Source organism: Mustela erminea, chromosome 19 (genome assembly GCF_009829155.1).
Source record: "Mustela erminea isolate mMusErm1 chromosome 19, mMusErm1.Pri, whole genome shotgun sequence".
NCBI lineage: Eukaryota > Metazoa > Chordata > Mammalia > Carnivora > Mustelidae > Mustela > Mustela erminea.
This window is the reverse complement of record NC_045632.1, coordinates 15,744,020-15,761,841: the sequence shown is the minus strand read 5'-3', so window position 1 is coordinate 15,761,841 and position 17,822 is coordinate 15,744,020. Positions and strand designations below refer to the sequence as shown.

General features: G+C 49.5%; 1 protein-coding gene and 1 long non-coding RNA gene across 18 annotated transcripts in view; one reads left to right on the top strand and one right to left on the bottom strand.

The window, feature by feature from the left end:
• Positions 1-17,822, top strand: part of LOC116579610 — a 33,826-nt gene that overhangs the window by 10,337 nt on the left and 5,667 nt on the right. For 5 of the 7 annotated variants that reach the window (XR_004281342.1, XR_004281340.1, XR_004281343.1 and 2 more), the window contains 2 exons: positions 2,361-2,470; positions 9,108-9,350. This is a non-coding gene — a long non-coding RNA (uncharacterized LOC116579610). The other 2 variants (XR_004281338.1, XR_004281341.1) reach the window with 2 other exon arrangements.
• On the bottom strand, positions 3,853-17,753 carry RINL (Ras and Rab interactor like). 11 transcript variants are annotated; one of them, XM_032325133.1, is made up of 12 exons: positions 17,503-17,753; positions 16,383-16,471; positions 16,026-16,185; positions 14,659-14,761; positions 14,321-14,393; positions 14,170-14,234; positions 13,241-13,903; positions 12,561-12,878; positions 12,171-12,302; positions 11,839-12,011; positions 11,667-11,756; positions 3,853-4,143 (listed from the first exon to the last, which is right to left on the bottom strand). In XM_032325133.1, the coding sequence occupies exons 1-11, from the start codon at positions 17,551-17,553 to the stop codon at positions 11,700-11,702; spliced, it is 1,884 nt and encodes a 627-aa protein (XP_032181024.1). In that variant the 5' UTR covers positions 17,554-17,753; the 3' UTR covers positions 3,853-4,143; positions 11,667-11,699. The 11 variants fall into 11 exon arrangements, with proteins under 11 accessions (XP_032181024.1, XP_032181027.1, XP_032181026.1 ...); XM_032325135.1 differs by lacking the exon at positions 3,853-4,143 and having other exon boundaries at positions 11,173-11,756; positions 13,241-13,660; positions 13,754-13,903; XM_032325132.1 differs by lacking the exon at positions 3,853-4,143 and having other exon boundaries at positions 11,173-11,756.

Below are 17,822 nucleotides of genomic sequence, written 5' to 3'. Positions count from 1 at the left end.
ATACAGAGTCCTGCCGCAGAGACGAGACTTCCTGTGCTACCATTCTGTTATCACAGGCCTATTTTCCTGATGTGGTGGAGGATGGGGACAGATCTCTGGCTATCATCCCATGACCCCATATTTTGGAGCTGTGCAGGGAGCTGTGGGGAGGCACTGGAAAGGTCCAGTATTGCCCCTCCCATTATGAAGGCAAACTGAGCATACTTACCAGAAACCTGCCCTGGCTGGGACGCCTGGGTGGCTCTGGCAGACAAACATCTCAGCTCAAGTCTTGATCTCAGGGTTGTGAGTTCATGTTCTGTGTTCTGTGTGGAACCTACCTAATAAAACAAACAACAACAAAAAAAAACCCTGTGCTTGGGCACCTGGGTGGCTCAGTTAGTTAACTGTCTGCCTTCAGCTTGGGTCATGATCCCAGGGTCCTGGAAGGGGTCCCTGCATTGGGCTCCCTGCTCAGCAGGAAGCCTGCTCCTCCCTCTCCTATTCCCCCTACTTGTGTACCCACTCTAGCTGTTTCTCTGTCAAATAAATAAATAAAATCTTTTTTAAAAAAAACAGCCAAACAGTACTTGGCAGAGTCTTTCCAAAGAATGTCCTCGAAAACAAGTATTTTTGCATGAACACTTCTGCAAAAGCATCAGAGCAGAACAGAAACTGTAAATGAGAAAAGACTTTAAACTAGCCATTGTTAAAGATCTGGTCACAGTTATAATGCAATTGACAAGAAAATTTGGTTATTTCTGTGACATATACATTTTATTTTATTATTATTTTTTAAAAGATTTTATTTATTTGACAGATCACAAGTAGGCAGAGAGGCAGGCAGAGAGAGAGGGGGAAGCAGGCTCCCTGCTGAGTAGAGAGCCCAATGTGGGGATCAATCCCAGGACCCTAAGATCATGACCCGAGCGATCTGAAGGCAGAGGCTTAACCCACTGAGCCACCCAGGCACCCCTATACATTTTATTTTATTTTAAAAAAGATTTTATTTATTTGAGAGAGAGAAAGCATAAGCAGAGAGGAGAGAGAAAGAATTAGACTCCCCGTTGAGCAGGGAGCCCAATGTGGGCTCGGTCCAGGACCCTGAGATCATGACCTGAGCTGAAGGCAGATGCATAACTGACCAAGCCACCCAGGCGCCCCTGTGACATACATTTTAAAATCAACTGACAACACTATACCAGGACATACTAGATTTTTAGAAATTCCATACAAATATAAAGAAAGTTTAACATCACTTCCTATCTGCACTTTTTCCCATGTAATTTATTTTTATTTTTTAAAAGATTTAAAAAATCTTTTGAGAGAGAAAGAGCACTCCAGAGAGGGGAGGGAAGGGTCCTGCTGAGCACAGAGCCTGATGCAGGGCTCGATCCCAGGACCGAGATCATGACTTGAGCCAAAATCAAGAGTCAGACACTTGGGATGCCTGTGTGGCTCAGTTGGTTAAGCAGCTGCCTTCTGCTCATGTCATGATCCCAGGGTCCTAGGATCGAGTCCTACATCGGGCTCCTTGCTCGGCAGGGAGCCTGCTTCTCCCTCTGCTTCTCCCTCTGCTTCTGCCTGCCTCTCTGTCTGCCTGTGCTTGCTTGCTCTCTCTCCCTCTGTCTCTGACAAATAAATAAAATCTTAAAAAAAAAAAAAAAGAGTCAGACACTTAACTGACCATACCACCCAGGTGCCCCCAAAGTTTTTATTTGTAAGTGACCTCTACACCCAGTTCAACCCCAAAATCAAGAGTCACATGCTTGACGGACAGAGCCAGCCAGGTCCCTCTCCCATGTAATTTAGAACATAAAATAAACTCAATTACTTTAATATCTTTCTTCTATAATGACAGAGAACACATCTTTTGATATTTTCTCTGGAAAGTCCCATAGTTTGAGGTTAACAAGCCTTGATTTAGATATGACTTGGGGGAAGTTCATCAAAAATATCAAAAGACTTTAAAACACTTGATTAACTAGGATCATAGGTCACTGCGAAAGAATCCTTAATCATTAAACCGAAAGGACAATGAAAGACTTCACAGGCAAAAATAGTTGCAGAGTTGTCAAAATACTTAGCTCACTTAATAGAGAAGAATCAGTTTTCTTTTTTTTAAGATTTTATTTATTTATTTGACAGAAAAAGAGATCATAAGTAGGCAGAGAGGCAGGCTGAGAGAGAGGGAGAAGCAGACTCCCCGCTGAGCAGAGAGCCCGATGCCTCCAAGATCATGACCTGAGCTGGAGGTGGAGGCTTAACCCACTGAGCCACCCAGGTGCCCCAAGAATCAGTTTTCTTAAGTAATCAAATACCTGATAAAGACAACAGGGAGCACAGGAGTTTATTTTGATAAAACAGAATCTATTTTCTAGGCAGATTATCTACATCAAGAAGAGCCTTTCATAATCTCATCAAGAGCAGACCAACAGTCCAGGAAAACTGTCCTTTTAGCAGATGAAAGAAAATGACACTTTACTTTTCCGTAAGTACAGTATTGATCCTAAAGCTTATTTTTCTTTAAGCCAATTAAATAGGACCCTTTTACAAATTAATTTTAGCAATACCTCCCGGAGGTGGGAAAATCTCACATGTACATAACATCCGTCTGCAGATGTGCATAAACATACAGACAGACACAGAAACCCCAAAGCTTTTATTCCAAAGCTTTAGCCCTTGACGAGTCATCTTCTGGAGGTTGTGGACTAGATTTTTGGCCAGGGAGCTTCTATAGCAGTCTCTCTTTTATTTTATTTTATTTTTTAAGATTTTTTTTTTAAGGCTTTATTTATTTGAGAGTTAGAGAGAGAGCACAAGCAGGGGGAGCGGCAGAGGGAGAGGGAGGAGGAGGCTGCCACTGAGCAAGGAGCCTGATGCAGGGCTGATTCCAGGAGACTGGGATCATGACCTGAGCTAAAGGCAGATGCTTAACTGGCTGAGCCACCCAGGCGCCCCTAAGATTTTATTTTTGAGTAATCTCTATACCCAAGGTGGGGCCTGAACCTATAACCACGAGATCAAGAGTCCTATGCCCCACCAGCTAGGTGCCCCAGCAGTCTGTATTTTGAAAAGCCTCTTCCCGCCCACTTTTGGCCCTCAGTCTCTGGGCAGTGTTCATATTTCAAAGGCATGTTAAGATTTATATCTTAAAGGGACAGAGAGATGTGAGTTTTCCCCTCAGAGTTTTGGGACATATTTCTCCATTATCAGCAGTCCAGAATGATCTCTATATAAATTTTTCCTTTGCAGTAAGGCTCTGATAGCATGGGGCACGTGGTCCATCTCATTGTCAGGCACCAGGAGATCCTTGTCACTTTCCCAGGGACCATACCTCTTAGTGTTCTATTCAGGCTTTGTACACGTGCTCAGCTCTTCTTCTGGGACACTTTGCACCCTCCTAGCTTTGCAAAACGGCCTGCTAAGGTCTACAACTTATTATTTTGCTCTCCCACCGTGCTGTGAGCCCTGAAGCTAGCAGAGTATGGAGAGCCACATGTCCTTTTCCTGAATTCAGCTCTTCTTCCCAGTCTCTAGCGCAGGCTTCAGGTTCTGGGGGCCAAACTGTGGGCAGTAGAGGCCAGCCCCAACTCGGTAGGCTCGCATTTCCCTGCCTGCCACAGTGTGCAATGGCCAGCATTTTGGGGGGCGTCCCCCGTTCTCGTGCAGTGGTCCACAAGCATCTAACACATGGGGCCACTCCTCCCACACAGACATCGATGGCCAACTGGAGAGTTTCCCTGCAGACATCCCTTTCCCAGGGCCCATTTCTTCAGGCTCCTGGCTTGATTTGTTAATTGTTGGTTTGCGAACTGGCCCCATAACACAGAGGACAAGGAAAGACCAAAGAAAGAGGCAGATCGCTCCAGATGGGTGGGTGGGTGGTTTAATAAGCAAGGGAAGGTACTTCCGAGGGTTGTCTTAGTCGCCGCAAGATGAGTAGGTCTCCCAATCCACCTACCAGAATCTTAAAGTTTACGTAAAGGCCAGATGGTCTCAATGACACCTTGCCTGGGCACCTTGCTATGTGTCTGGGATAGCTCCCACTGTGGGGGCGGTGAGCAGAAGGACATTCCATGGTCAGGGGAAGGAGTGAGGCGCCTCTGATTGCTTGAGTCCCGCTCATGGGTCAGCTGGTGGTCACATCCTTTTGATGACCTCCTAAAAACAGGGTAGGAAGCCATGAAGCATTAGCTATTAGGATGTTGGGGCAGTCGGATAATAAATATGTAGGCAAAACATACAGTGTTCCTCAATGGGTGTGATGTGGTGGCTGATTTTTGATGTGGGAAACAAGGCAAAAGAAAAAAAAGTTAAATTTCCGTACTATGCACAGCCCACTGACAAGTCCTTGAAACAGGCAGAGTGACCTTCCTCTAGGATCCCAGCTGCTTTGCTGCTAATACTTAGCTAAGGGCAAAAGGCAGTCTTGGTTTAACGTTATCCCAACCCCCCAGGATGCTATAAGTCTCCATCTCCCCACCCCAATCCCGGTCTCTTTTAGTCTCCTTTAACATATACAAATTCCTTTGGAAACTTCCTTATCTCTACCTCTCAAGATACATGTTCACAATCACACAATCATCCTCCAAGCCTCTGACCCATTGATATACATCTGAAGAGTCTCATGACTGAGTTTTTATTAAATAGTAATAAAGAACATATTCCTAGCAATAGCCGTCCCCCTCAGGGTCCTGGAAACCTTGTTTCCAAACTATCTTGGAGGTTTGTGCTAACCCCAACCCCCTCCCAACTTGAAAATATATAGCGGGCCACTCCTTATGACCCCAAGTGCAGCTCTTTCTGCCCACATGTCCTGTCACCTTGCTTTTATAAAACCATCTTTTTGCACCAAAGACATCTCAAGAATTCTTGCCTCCTCAATGTTCCTGGTACCTGCAGGGCACATGCCCACCGCAGGGCCTTTGCACAGCTTTTCTCTGCCTGGAACATCCTCCCCAGATGCGTGCCTCTGACTTTTGTGCCTGTGACTCTTGCTTCTAGACAAGGTTTTGCTCAGGTGTCACTCTCACTGCAACTTCTCCAAAAGTATAAACTCTCTTCCTCTTTTATTTTTAATCTGATTTTATATATATATATATATATATATATATATATATATATGAATGATTTTTAGCAGCAACTTGTTAAAAACACAAATTCTAAAAATAAACCCTTACATATGAGGTCAAATGTTTTTTTAGTTTATTTATTTATTTGAGATAGAGCGAGAGGGAGGGAGAATGAGCGGGAGGGGCAGAGGGAGAGGGAGAGTGAATCCCAAGCAGACTCCACACTGAGCGGGGAGCTCCAAATGGGGCTTGATCTCAATACCCTGAGATCATGACCCAGGCCAACAACCAAGAGTTGGTCCCTTAACGGATGGTGCCACCCAGGTCAAATGATTTTTGACAAGAGAGCCCAACTCATTCAATGGGAAAAGACAGTCTTTTAAGCTGATGGTGCTGAGAAAACTGGGATGGATATCCGCATGCAAAAGAGTCAAGTAGGACTGTTACGCAATACCATATACAGAAATGAACCTAAAATTAATCAAAGACCTAACTGTAAGAAGTCAAACTCTAAGACCCTTAGAAGAAAACAGAGGGGAGAAGCTGCATGATACAGGATTTGGCAGTGATTTCTTCGATATGATAACCAAAAGGACAGGCAACAAAAGAAAAACTAAATTAGACTACATCAAAATGAAACATATGGGATGCCTGGCTGGCTCAGTCAGAAGAGTAGGCAACTCTTGATCTCAGGGCTGTGAGTTCGAGCCCCATGTTGGCTGTAAAGATTACTTAAAATCTTAAAAATAGCATAACACTGGGACACCCGGGTGGCTCAGCCGGTGAAGTGGCTGCCTTCTGCTCAGGTCATGATCCCAGGGTCCTGGGATTGAGTCCCAGGCTCTCTGCTCAGCGGAGAGCCTGCTTTTCCTTCTGCCTGCCACTCCCCCTGCTTGTGCTCCCTCTCTCTCTGATTTAAAAATAAATAAATAACATATTTTTAAAATAACATAACATAAATAAATCAAATCAAATTAAATTAAATTTCCTTCTGGCCACCGTGTGGGCATGGATTAGAGGGCATCCCCTGGACTGGAAGCCGGGAGGCAGTGGAGGCTGGCCAGGATAGGGCCATGGAATGGGAGGATGGCGGAGGGGCATGGGAGGGGGAAGGGAGGTGACCAGGATGGGACTCAGGGCTCTAGCCTAGGGACTGGGGAGTACCATGAGGGCCCCTGTAATGGGTACTAGAAGGAGGAGCAGGTGCAGGGGAGATGCTGTGGCCAGTTTGGGACACCATGGGAGTGGGACCACAAGAGGAGGCATCCAGCACAAAGCTCTGAGCTTCCCCAAGCTCCAGAGTGGACAAAATACTGGGTGTAACCCCACAGTCCTCAACCAGCAATCGCCCAAACACCCATCTTTTGCATTTCACTTTCCTATACCTTGCCACGTATCCATGCATCACCCATGTACTTAGCTACTGGATAGTTTTCTTGAAATCAATTCAGGTTTTTTTTTTGGTTTTTTTTTTTAAATTCAACACCTCTATTTAGACAGGAAATGTCAGGGGTGCCTGGGTAGCTCAATAAGTGTCTGCCTTCGCCTCCGGGCATAGTCCCAGGGTCCTGGGATGAAGTCCCACATTGGGTTCCTTGCTCAGTGGGGAGGCTGCTTCTCCCTCTGCCTGCTCTGCCCCCCTGCCACCCAGTTCATGTACCTGCCTGCTCGCGCTCTCTCTCTCTCTCTCTCTCAAATAAATAAATAATCTTTTAAAAAAAAACAGGAAATGTCATTTCACTTTAGGAGGTGGAAAAGCAGTATCACCAGCTATAAATAGAATATAGCGGTAGGAATAAATCCAATGACTCAGCAAGAACCAAGGAGAGGTGCTACAAGCATTGGGTGAAAGGCTGTTGGGGACAGGTCCTTCGCAGGGTCCCAGGGTCCCACCCGCAGATGACATCATAACTCAGAGGGGCAGAGATCCGGCAGTCACTTCCCACCACCAGCAGAATTGTGACCCTCCCTTCCAAATTCATATGTTGAAGTCCTAACCCAAAGTTCCCCAGAATGCAACTGTGTTTGGAGCAAGAGCCTTTAAAGAGGCGATTAATTTAAAGGTGCCTGGGGGGCTCAGCCAGTTAAGTGTCTGTCTTTGGGTTCAGGTCATGATCCCAGGGTCCTGGGATGGAGCCTAGAGTCTGGCTCCCTGCTTGATGGGGGGTCTGCTTCTCTCCCCATCATCCCCGCCACTTCTCTATCTGGCTCTCTCTCATTCACATAAATAAATAAAATCTTTTTTAAAAAGGTGATTAAGTTATTAAGTTAAAATGAAGTCATATGGGTAGCCCGGGGCGATATGAATGGTGTCCTTATAGGAAGAGATTGGGAACTAATGTAACAGGGACAAAGGGAAGGCCAGGTGAAGACAAAAGGAGAAAATGGCCATCATCAAGCCAAGGAGAGAAGCATCAGAGGAGACTAAACCTGCCAAGGCCTTGATCTTGGACTTCCAGCCTCCAGCACTGTGAGAAACCGCCTTTTTGTGCTTTAACCACCCCAGCTGTGCTTTTTTGGAGGTTCTAGCAGGGGAGCGCAGCTACTCGTATACCCTTGACCAAAGAACGGTCCTCTCCTCTCTCGGGGAAGGTCGTCCTCTTCGACCGAGCGCGCAGCTTCGGGAGGGACGCACATGGAGCGGTGAGGGAGGAAGGGGACACCCGCCTAGCCAGCCAGATCAGCTGAATCAACCCTGGCGATCAATGGAGTGACAGATGTCGCAGCCAGATCGCCCTCACATCCCCAGCTGTGCTTTTTTATTAAGGCGCCTTAATCCGACAAATACAGTTCTTAACTCCACCAGCAGTTAGCCCTGCCCATCACGGGGGCCCCCTAGGGGATGTCCTGAGAAGGACACAGCCTACTTCCAGGGTGTACTTCCCGAAACTACAGGGCTGGAATCTAATAATGAGGAAATCCAGAAACTGGGACTGCCCGCAAGGCCTGCCCATGCAGAGAACAAAGAATGGTGAAGCTGCTTAGCCGACTGAGCCACCCAGGTGCCCCAAGGACATACTGCTTTAGTGAAAGAAGCTAGTTAACTGAGAGACTGTACGATTCCACTTAAATGAGACATCTAAGAATGATGAAAACCATGCAAACAGAAGGGAGAATGGTGGTTGCCAGGGGCCGGGGAAGGGGAAATGGGAGTTGTGAATGATGGGCGTAGTTTCAGATTTACAAGACGAAGACTTTCAGAGATCTGTTACACAACCATGTGTATATATTAACACAATCCTAGCACAGCAGTGTGAATACAGTTAACACTAATATAACACTAACACTAAAAAATAGTGAATATGGTTAACAGTATTATAACTCTAATTAATACCTAAAAATAGTTAAGAGGGTAAATTTGGTATTATATGACTTTTACTACAATTATAAAAAATACATATCTACATAAATGCATAATAAATCAGGGCACCTGGGTGGCTTAGTCAGTTAAGCATCCACTTTGGGCTCAGGTCACAGTCCTGGCGTTCTGGGATCGAACCCCTCATCGGGCTCCTTGATCAGTGAGGAGTCTTCTTCTCCCTCTGACTGCTTGGGCTCTGTCTGTCTAATAAGTAAATAAAATCTTTTTAAAAATGCATAATAAGTAAACACAATGAAATTCTTGGTGCCCTGCTTGCTCTGAAGGTTCTTGAAAAAGGAGATGATGGTCCCCTCTGTCTCCTGGGATCCAGCTCCCTCATTCAGTTCTGTCTGAACCTAAGACCAGAGGCCACATCCTGTCGTTCCCCCATCCCTGCTTGCTGACTCATTGCCCACTGCAGCCATTTTGAGCTTTTGGTTTTTAAAAACAATCGCCAAAAAACCCTTTCCTGGCACATTTTTTGGATGACATCTAAAATTACAGAATTTTGGTCGTTATGAAATGCAAAATGTCAGTTGTAATGGCAATCTGTCTCTCTCTGTGAAGTGGAGTGAGGGGATTTTTCTACCTTTCTAGTTAATTTCTGCATCAGTAGATGCATGTCCCTTGTTGTGGGAGTGAGACTGGGCTGGGTATTAATTCTACTCCATTTTTCTCTTTTTCATATTAAGTGCTGAATAACTGTTGAATTTCCCGTGGTTGCTGTGACAAATTACTACGGACTCAGTGGCTTAAGATGACAGAAATGTCTTCTACTGTTCTGGAGGTGAGAAGTCTGAAATCACCATCACTGGGGTGAAATCGAGGTGTGGATGCCCCCCACCCCCACCTTCTGGAGGTGCTAGGAGAGCATCCTGTCTGGGCTTCTCCCAGAATCTGGTAGCTGACCACTCTCTCTTTCTTTCTTTCTTTCTTTCAAGATTTATTTACTTTTCCTTGAGTGAGAGAGAGTGAGAGCGAGAGAATCTCAAGCAGGCTCCCCACTGACCTCAGAGCCTGATACGGGTCTTGATCTCACGTCCCTGAGATCACGACCTGAGCCAAAACCAAAGCCCTGATGCTTAACTGACCGCCGCCCAGGTGCCACCCTGATGGCTTTCCTTGCCTTGTGATCACCAATTCTTCAACCTTCCAGGCCGGCTTCTTCAAATCTTTCTCTGCTTGTCTTTCCATCACCTTCTCCTGTTAGTGTCAAATCTCCCTCTGCTTTCCTTCTCTAGGGACACGTGTATTGCATTTAGAGCCCTCCCCCAGATCATCTAGAACAGTCTCCCCATTTTAAGATCCTTCATTTAAAAACCGGGCCAAAGACCCTTTTCCACATAAGGCAATGTTCATGGATTCCAGAGATTAGGACAGGAATAGCTTTTGGGCAGCTATCTTCAGCCTTCCACAGAAACTCTGTTACTGAATCATTCAGCCAGTATTTACTGAACACCTGCTGGGTGCCAGGGATTTGTCTAGGCACTGAAAATAGAGCTGTGCCCAAGACACAAACCGCTAGCCTCCTGGAGCTGACATTCCAAGGCCACCCTCCAAAATGGTAGCTCCAAGCCCTGTGTGGTGGCTACTGAGAACTTGAAATGGGACTGGTCCCAGCTGAGATGTGCTGTGATATAAAATACACACTGGATTTTGAATATTGTGCACATACACAAAAAGAACGTTACACAGCACAATAATTTTTGGATTTTTTAAAAGATTTCTTGGGCGCCTGGGTGGCTCAGTGGATTTAGCCGTTGCCTTCGGCTCAGGTCATGGTCTCAGGGTCCTGGGATCGAGTCCCGCATCGGGCTCTCTGCTCAGCGGGGAGCCTGCTTCCCTCTCTCTCTCTCTGCCTGCCTCTCTGTCTACTGTGATCTCTCTCTGTCAAATAAATAAATAAAATCTTAAAAAAAAAAGATTTCTTTATTTTTCTGTAATCTCTACACCCAATGTGGGGCTCAACTCACAACCCTGAGATTAAGAGTCATATGCTCCACCGACTGAGCCGTCCAGGTGCTCCTAATTTTCAGATGTTGATTACAGGTTGAAGTGATAACATTTGGGACATATTAGGTTCAATCAGGTAGGCTGTTAAGATTAATTTCGCTTGCTTCTTTTTGGTTTCTTGTAATAGAGTTATTGGAATACTTACAATTACGTATATAGCTTGCTTGTATTTCTTTTTTTAAAAAATTTTATTTATTTATTTGACAGACAGAGATCACAAGTAGGCAGAGAGGAGGGGAGGGAAGAAGGCTCCCTGCTGAGCAGAGAGCTCGATTCGGGGCTTACTCCTAGGACCTTGGGATCATGACCTGAGCTGAAGGCAGAGGCTTTAACCCACTGAACCACCCAGGCGCCCCTTGCATTGTATTTCTGTTGGGCGGCCTAAGGGGAGGGAGCCTATTGACAGTTACCACAATAAATAAGTACATATTATGGTATGTTAGGAAGTGATAATTTATTTTATTTTTAGAAAAAAATTTTAGATGTTTTTCTTTATTAGAGATCACAAGTAGGCAGAGAGAGGCAGGCAGAGGGAGAAAGGGGGAAGTAGGCTCCCTGCTGAGCAGAGAGCCCGATGTGGGGCTCGATCCCAGGACCCTGAGATCACCACCCCAGCTGAAAGCAGAGGCTTAACCCACTGAGTCACCCAGGCACCCTGGAAGTGATAATTTCTATGGAAAATAAAGTTCAGGGTAAGAGAGTGTATTTGCTTCCTGTTGCTTCTGTTAACAAATTACCACAAACTTACCAGGTCAAAAAACCCACAAATTTATTATTTTGCAGTTCTAAAGGTCAGGAGTTCAAAATAGCTCTTCCGGCCTAAAATCGAAGGCTGAGCCTTCGGTATGTTCCAGGGGAAAATCCACTTGTCTGTTTCAGCTTCTAGAGGGTGCCTGCTTTGATTCCCAGCCATATCACTCCACCCTCTGCTTACAAAATCCCGTCTCTTTATACGATTCTGCCCCTCCAGCCTCCCTCTTGCAAGGACTCAAAGAGATTATACTGGGGCCCCAGAATGATCCAGAATAATCTTTCCATGTCAAGATCCTTGATTTAGTCACATGGGTAAAGTCGCTTTGACCATGTTCACAGATTCTGGGGATTAGGAAGGAGCCATCTTGGGCAGGGGGAAGGGGCAAACCAGAGGGGGTTCTGTTCCTGGGAACCCTTCCTCCTCCCTGCACCTAAGCCAACAGGGGTTAGAAGTTGGTGTCATCCTGGGGCCCCTGGAATCTTGCCTGAGGAGCAAGAGGGTCTGAGACCCCTCCTCATCATTGGTCTCTGGGCACAGGGTCTCTTGCCCAAGGTTCCTCAAAGGGCAGGCTGACCTGTGGGGAGGGGCAGGAGGCTGGGTAAGAAAGGCAATGGGTACAGCGCTCCTCTTCACCCGCAGTTGGGAGGGACGATCACCTGGGCTCCGGCGTGGTCCTGCCTATCCTGTCTGTGCAGTGTCCGCCGGCTGTGCCACTGGCGCAGGGAGGCACGAGCCTCAGAGCTGAGCCCCTGGGGTGCGCGGCCCGCATCCGGCTGGTAGTGAGCGATGTGGTACAGCGCCCCAAACCACGTGGTCAGGTAGTACCCGGCTAGGGACAGGACGGGACGGTCAGTGCAGCTCTCTGGCAACCCTGGTCCCCCCAGGTCTCCCTGCGGCTTGTCCGCTTTGTCCAACGCCGCAGGGCGAGGCTGTTGGGCCCTTAGGGTTCCCCCTGTTAGTTCCCGGCGTTTCTGGAGTGGGGACTCACCTTCTCCCTGTAGCTCGTCCGGATCCAGCAGCTCCATTAGAAACTCCACGTCCAGCTGCGTCTCCCCAATGTGCGGACTCCAGATCAGTTCTTCCGTCAGTGCGGGCAGGAAGGCGTCGGCCCCCAGGGGCTCTGGCGGAGCAGGAGGACAGGCTTTGAAGCGAATGGGGGCGTGCAGACACCTCCATCCGATCCCTGGGACATGGGCGCTGGCTGCCCTTCCACCTTGTTGGGCATGCAAACGCCTCCTACCCGATAACCAGGCCTCTAACCAGATCACCAGACATCTCCCGCTAGAGCGTGCCACCCTCTCCCCTGGACGTGCACACAGGCGCCTCCCACCCGGCAAGCTACCGCACATCCAGGTGGACGCAGGTGAACCTCCTTTACCTTGGTTCTCCCCTTGAGCCAGGCCTGCGTAAACGTCAGTGCACACCGCCAGCAGCAGCGCCACCTTGCGGCGTGGAGCGCAGGCGGCGTGGAGGTGCTCCAGGCGCGCGTGGATGCGGCTGCGCAGGGCGGGGGCTGGGCCCGGCCCCTCAAATCCCGCCCCCTGGCATCCCGGAGGCCCCGCCCCCACCCGCAGGGCTATTTGTCGCTGCCGCAGTCGCCGCAGTTCCTGGGCTCGGAGTTTGCGGAGTCGCGCCCACAGGGCAGGCTTCAATGGCGCCAGCACCGCGCGGCACAAAGCCGCCTCCACCGCAGCGCCTGCGAGGGGTTGGGGTGGGTGAGCGCGCCCCGAGGCCTGAGTACCACCCCGCTCTGGCCTCTGACCCCCCACAAGTGTAGACACGGGTGAGAGAACACATGTGGAAGAGGGAGCCCGGGTGTGAACACGCTTATGGAAAAGGGAGTACGGGTGTCACACATGCGAGAGACGGAGCAGTGGTGAATGCAACAGGAGTTACTCTATGTAGGAAAAGTCATGTGATTGGCTAGGCAAACAGGTGCACGGAGATGGAGAGAAAGAAGTTGGGTGTGGACACACAGGTAGCGCCAAGGGATGGTACACGAGAACCCGAGTGGGGTCAGGGAATGGCCATAAATTCCCTTCCAGCCCTCCTTATTACCAAGATCATAGTCCTTCTGGGGGACCCCAGGCCCCCTGCTCCCAAAAACAGCCCTGACGTCGGGGTCCTTTGATAAGTGGTCCTGGAGGTCAGTAAGGAGGTGGCGCACATCCTGAAGCAGCTCTGTGGCCGGGTCCCCAGGCCTGTGGGGGCCTCTGGCATTTGAGGTGAGGCGCGCCCGAAGGCTCTGGAACTGTCTGCCCACGTAGTTGCCCCGGGCCCTGGCCAGAGCTTGGATGTGATGGGTGAGCACATCCTCGGGGCCATTCTCTTCATCTTTGTAGTCGTCCTTGTTTCCATCCTCGTCCTCCTTCTCTTTTTCCTCCACCAGGCTGGCCAGGTCTGGCCCAGGATGGTGTACTTCCAGGCTGAGCGGGCCTTCCACCCAGGAGACCCGGTGAGGAGCAGGGTTCCTGGGGGCTGGATGTGAGGAGAGAGTTGGGCCCCCCACAGAACAGTGGCAGCAGCTCCCTTGTCCCTCGGGGGCCCAGGGCCCTGTTCGACCCAGCTCACCAGAACTGTGTCTTTCTTCAGTTTCTGGAGGTGTCTCTGGGGGGATCTGCTCCTTCCCCCACCCTCCGTGAGTCTCCAGGTAGAGCTTGTTCACCATGGAGAGCACCCTTTCCGGGACGTTGAGGTGGACACTGCCAGTCTGTGGGGGACCTGAGGACCAGCAAACCGAGGTGTCCCAGATGTCCAAGAACCCAGCCCTGCTTCCTTCAGGGCACTGGGAGATTTAATTTCCAGCCTCATTACTGGCTTGGTCCCTGACCCCTTGTCAGTCAGGCCCAGGAGTCAAATCTCCCATAGCTCCCTCACCCCCATTTTATTCTCCCACAAACCCAGTAGTCTGGTCCCTGAAAGGCCATCCTACTGGACTAAGGAGCCTGGAAAGTGGCTTCCGCCTCCCTTAGGGAGCCATCCCTCACCTGTATGTAGGTCTCCAGGCCTTAGAGTGGGAGGGGGCAAGAGCAGTGTTCTGGGCAAAACATCCCTGAGAAAAGGTAAGAGGGAGCTGCAGTGTGGATGGGATGTCTTAGGGATGGAACCCCCTTAGCCCTTTTTATGGGAAACCTGTACCTGCTGGCTGATAGGAAGGCCAGGAGATGGGGCAAGTCTGGCATGCAGAGGTTAGAATATTCCAGAGACACACCTGGGTGGAGGGGGCAACAAGGGGCAAGGAATAAAAATGTTAAGGGTGGCAGCCTCATTTTCCCTGGGACTCTCTCTTCCTCAGTCCTGTAACCCCCCACCAAAATCTTCAAAACAGGGAAATTTCTACCCTTTGGAGTTCCCATCTTTTCCTGTGACTTTATGTTTGCATCCCACTTACGGCACCAAATAGCATTTGGGAGATATTTTGGAAGCAAAGCTGATTAACTTTACTGTGGGCTGGAATCTAGGGGTAGGCTCCTCACCACCAGGAAGCTTCTGGATCTGGTAGGTGTGGATTTCTCCTGGTGAAGCTCCTGTCCTCAACACCAGGACCTGACTGGGGTCATGTCCCGTGACCAGGAAGCTCTGGGGTGGGGGTGGGGGATGGAGGCAAAGGTCATCTTTTTGTTGTTGTTGTTGTTGTTTTTTAAGTTTTATTTAAGTAATCTCTACTCCCAGTGTGGGGCTCGAACTCACAATCCTGAGATCAAGAGTTGCCCACTCTTCCCACTGAGCCAGCCAGGGCCCCCCTGAGGCAAAGGTCATCTTGAAGGGGATTTGTGCAAATATCTGTTACTTTTGCCTACCCAGTGTCCATTTCCCTTATTTTAGATTCCATACCCCAAATTTCTTTCAAAGAAACCCTTTCCCTCCCTTCGCCCCTGTGGGTTGGACTAACTCCCTCCAAGCCCTAGGGATGGTCCTGTGACCTGACCTAGCCAATAGGATGACAGTATTTTCTCATCACTGTGATTGCTTCAGAGATGGGAATGTGAATCAATGCCAGTCAAGGGAAATCTTCCACAAGATTTTTGCTGAGCTCTTTGGAAGGAATCCTCTTTTTACACTGGGATGGCTAAACCTGTGGGATGTGGCCACGAGCTGGGGACAGTCATCTTTGGCACCACAAGGACAGAGCCCCCTGTGAAGGAAGCTTTGTAGACCAGCTAGTTGCCTTATCCAAGTCCATTCCTATCCCTTGTAGAATTGTAGCCTTGTTCTGGCATAATCTGCCTAGCCGGAGAAGATGGATGATGATGTAGGCAGTGTTTCTCTTCTGGGTTTATAACTCCCAAGTGAGTTTAAAAAAAATATTTCCACATGGGCCCCATCCATGTATTTTGAATCTATTGTAAAGACTTTTGGTTTTCCTGGTGCAATTGGTATTTCCTTTGTTTTCTTACTCCTGCCTGGAGCGCATACATGTATTGGGACCCGGGGTAGGTGGCCACCTGGCAACAGTGAGGGGCATCCAAGAGAAAGGCAGAGAAGCTGGCCTTGATGTTTCTAGGCCTGCTGGACAGAGCCTGCGGCCACCTTTCTGAATGTGTCAGAAAGATAAAAGCCTATTTGCCTAAGCTACTGTAGAATAAGTGTTTGTTCCTTGGGCTTATCCCACAGTTGAAGCAAAGCCCAGAAATGGGATGGGGAGAGTTTTATAAGTTGTTTAATGCTCAGGTCCAGACATTCCGGGAAATTCCCTTCACTTCTGGGTTTTTTGGTCCCTGGAATCAGTAAGCGGTCTTTTCAGTTTTCCTGGTTTGTGGTGTTGCTAGGAATCAGCAGAGTCCTGACTGGTCTGTGGTGACCTGGGAAGGGTCAGAGAAGGTCCCTGGCTGTGAGTACTCACCCCCGGAGGCCACAGCTCAAGAAGGGCTTCTGCATCCTGGATATCCAGCTCTGGGACCTGCCACACCCCCCATGTCCTCCAGAGGCGAAGGAGTGGCTCTGGGGTCCCAAGGACCCCTATGGGGGTCTCACCTGCTCCATTCACCTGTGATGGAATCCATCTGGGACATGCAGAGTCCAGGAGACAAGGGATTAGAGGTGGGCAGTGGGACACTGAGGTGGGGGTCAAAGATGCAGGAAGGGGCAGCCAAGGGATGAGATGGCATTCAGGGTCTTCTGGGGGGTGGGTGGGCATTGGATGGAAGGGGCTTCTGAAGCTAGGGCAGGAGTTGGAGACCCCAACCCCAGCAGCCCTCACCTCTCCCCGTTGATGGGGCCTGCAGAGGCCTCGTCTTCCAGCTGGGCCATCCTCAGGACACAGGAGGCCAGCAAGCCATGGCCTGGCCTCTGGCAGGGAGGAAGATAAGGCTCAAGGTGGCTCCAATCCAGGGGTAATCCTCAACAGATTTACAACCAATATGGCAGAAACGCTGACCAATCAGAATGGACCCAAGGCCCCTTGCTATGGCAGGTGTTAATTCTTTAGTCTCAGGAGGGTGGGGGAGATCTGAGGATCCCAGGAGGGAAGCCAGTGGGTCTTGGCAGGGAGCGGGGAAAGAAGAGGACCCAGACGGACAGCTATTTACTGAGAGATGCAGAAATATTTGAGCTTTTGACAACCAGTGCTGCCATAATACAGACGGGGACCAGTTGGATACCAGCCCTTGCCAGAACCCAGTGCCGGGACGGATGTTCAGCCCACAGAAGGAGCTGTCAATGTGACCTATCTTATACAACGTCCTCTCTTCCTCCCTTCCCAGACCACAGGGGGGGACCTCAAATTTTCGCTCCTCAACATTTCACACGGGACTTTTCAAACATCCAGAAAACCAGAATTTGACGGGTAACATTGTATATCCACTACCTAGATGTTACTGCTAGCATTTTCTTTTTTGCTTTTAACGCATCTGTCCCTCTGTCCGTTGGACCTCAACTCTTCAGCAAGTACACAGTCCTAGCTAGCATGAGTTCTCTCTCAAGGTAGGCCTTTTTGAGTATTTTCCCTGCCAGCAATGCCAGGAGTAGGACCCCTGGGTCCATTCATCTGTGCACCAAACGACAGATTCTTAATAAGGAGAGGCCCTGACTGGGTGTCCTGTGGAAAGAACGGGCACCTGCCTTCGCGGGTGATATAGGAGATGGGTAACCAAGAGCTGAACAGATCAATCAGCCCGCTAGAAACCCAGGGTTTTAGGAAGGGTGGGGACGGTGAGCAGGTGCCCTGCCCAGAGCATACAGGGGGGTGGGGGCAGGGAGGTGGACGCTCGCCTGGGTGCCCAGTGGGTGCTGGGTGGAGTGGGAGGGGGGCAGCAGCCTGGTACCAAAGGGAGGCAGTGGGGGGTGACGATACCAGCCGCTAGGTCCCTGGGGACCCCTACCTGTTCTCTGAAGGGAGGCCGGGAGGAGCAGGAAGTGAAAGTGTTCCTCATAGAGAGAGGAAGCTGGGTGGGTGGGGGAAGAGGCGGGGCTGGGGGGTATCTGAAATCGACCTTCCTCTCTTTCCGGGGGGCTCAGGATTTATGTGACTGGGCTTTGGAGGAAGGAACTCTGGCAGTCTGGGAGTCTGGGAGTCTTGCAGCCCCCAGAGTCCCCTGTCAACACCCTCGGCTTTCTCTCCTAAGAGCCTGGTGTTCTGGTTCCCTGGACCCCCTCCCTCCAGCTGCTTCCCTGTGTGCCCACAGAAAGGAATAGGGAGGCT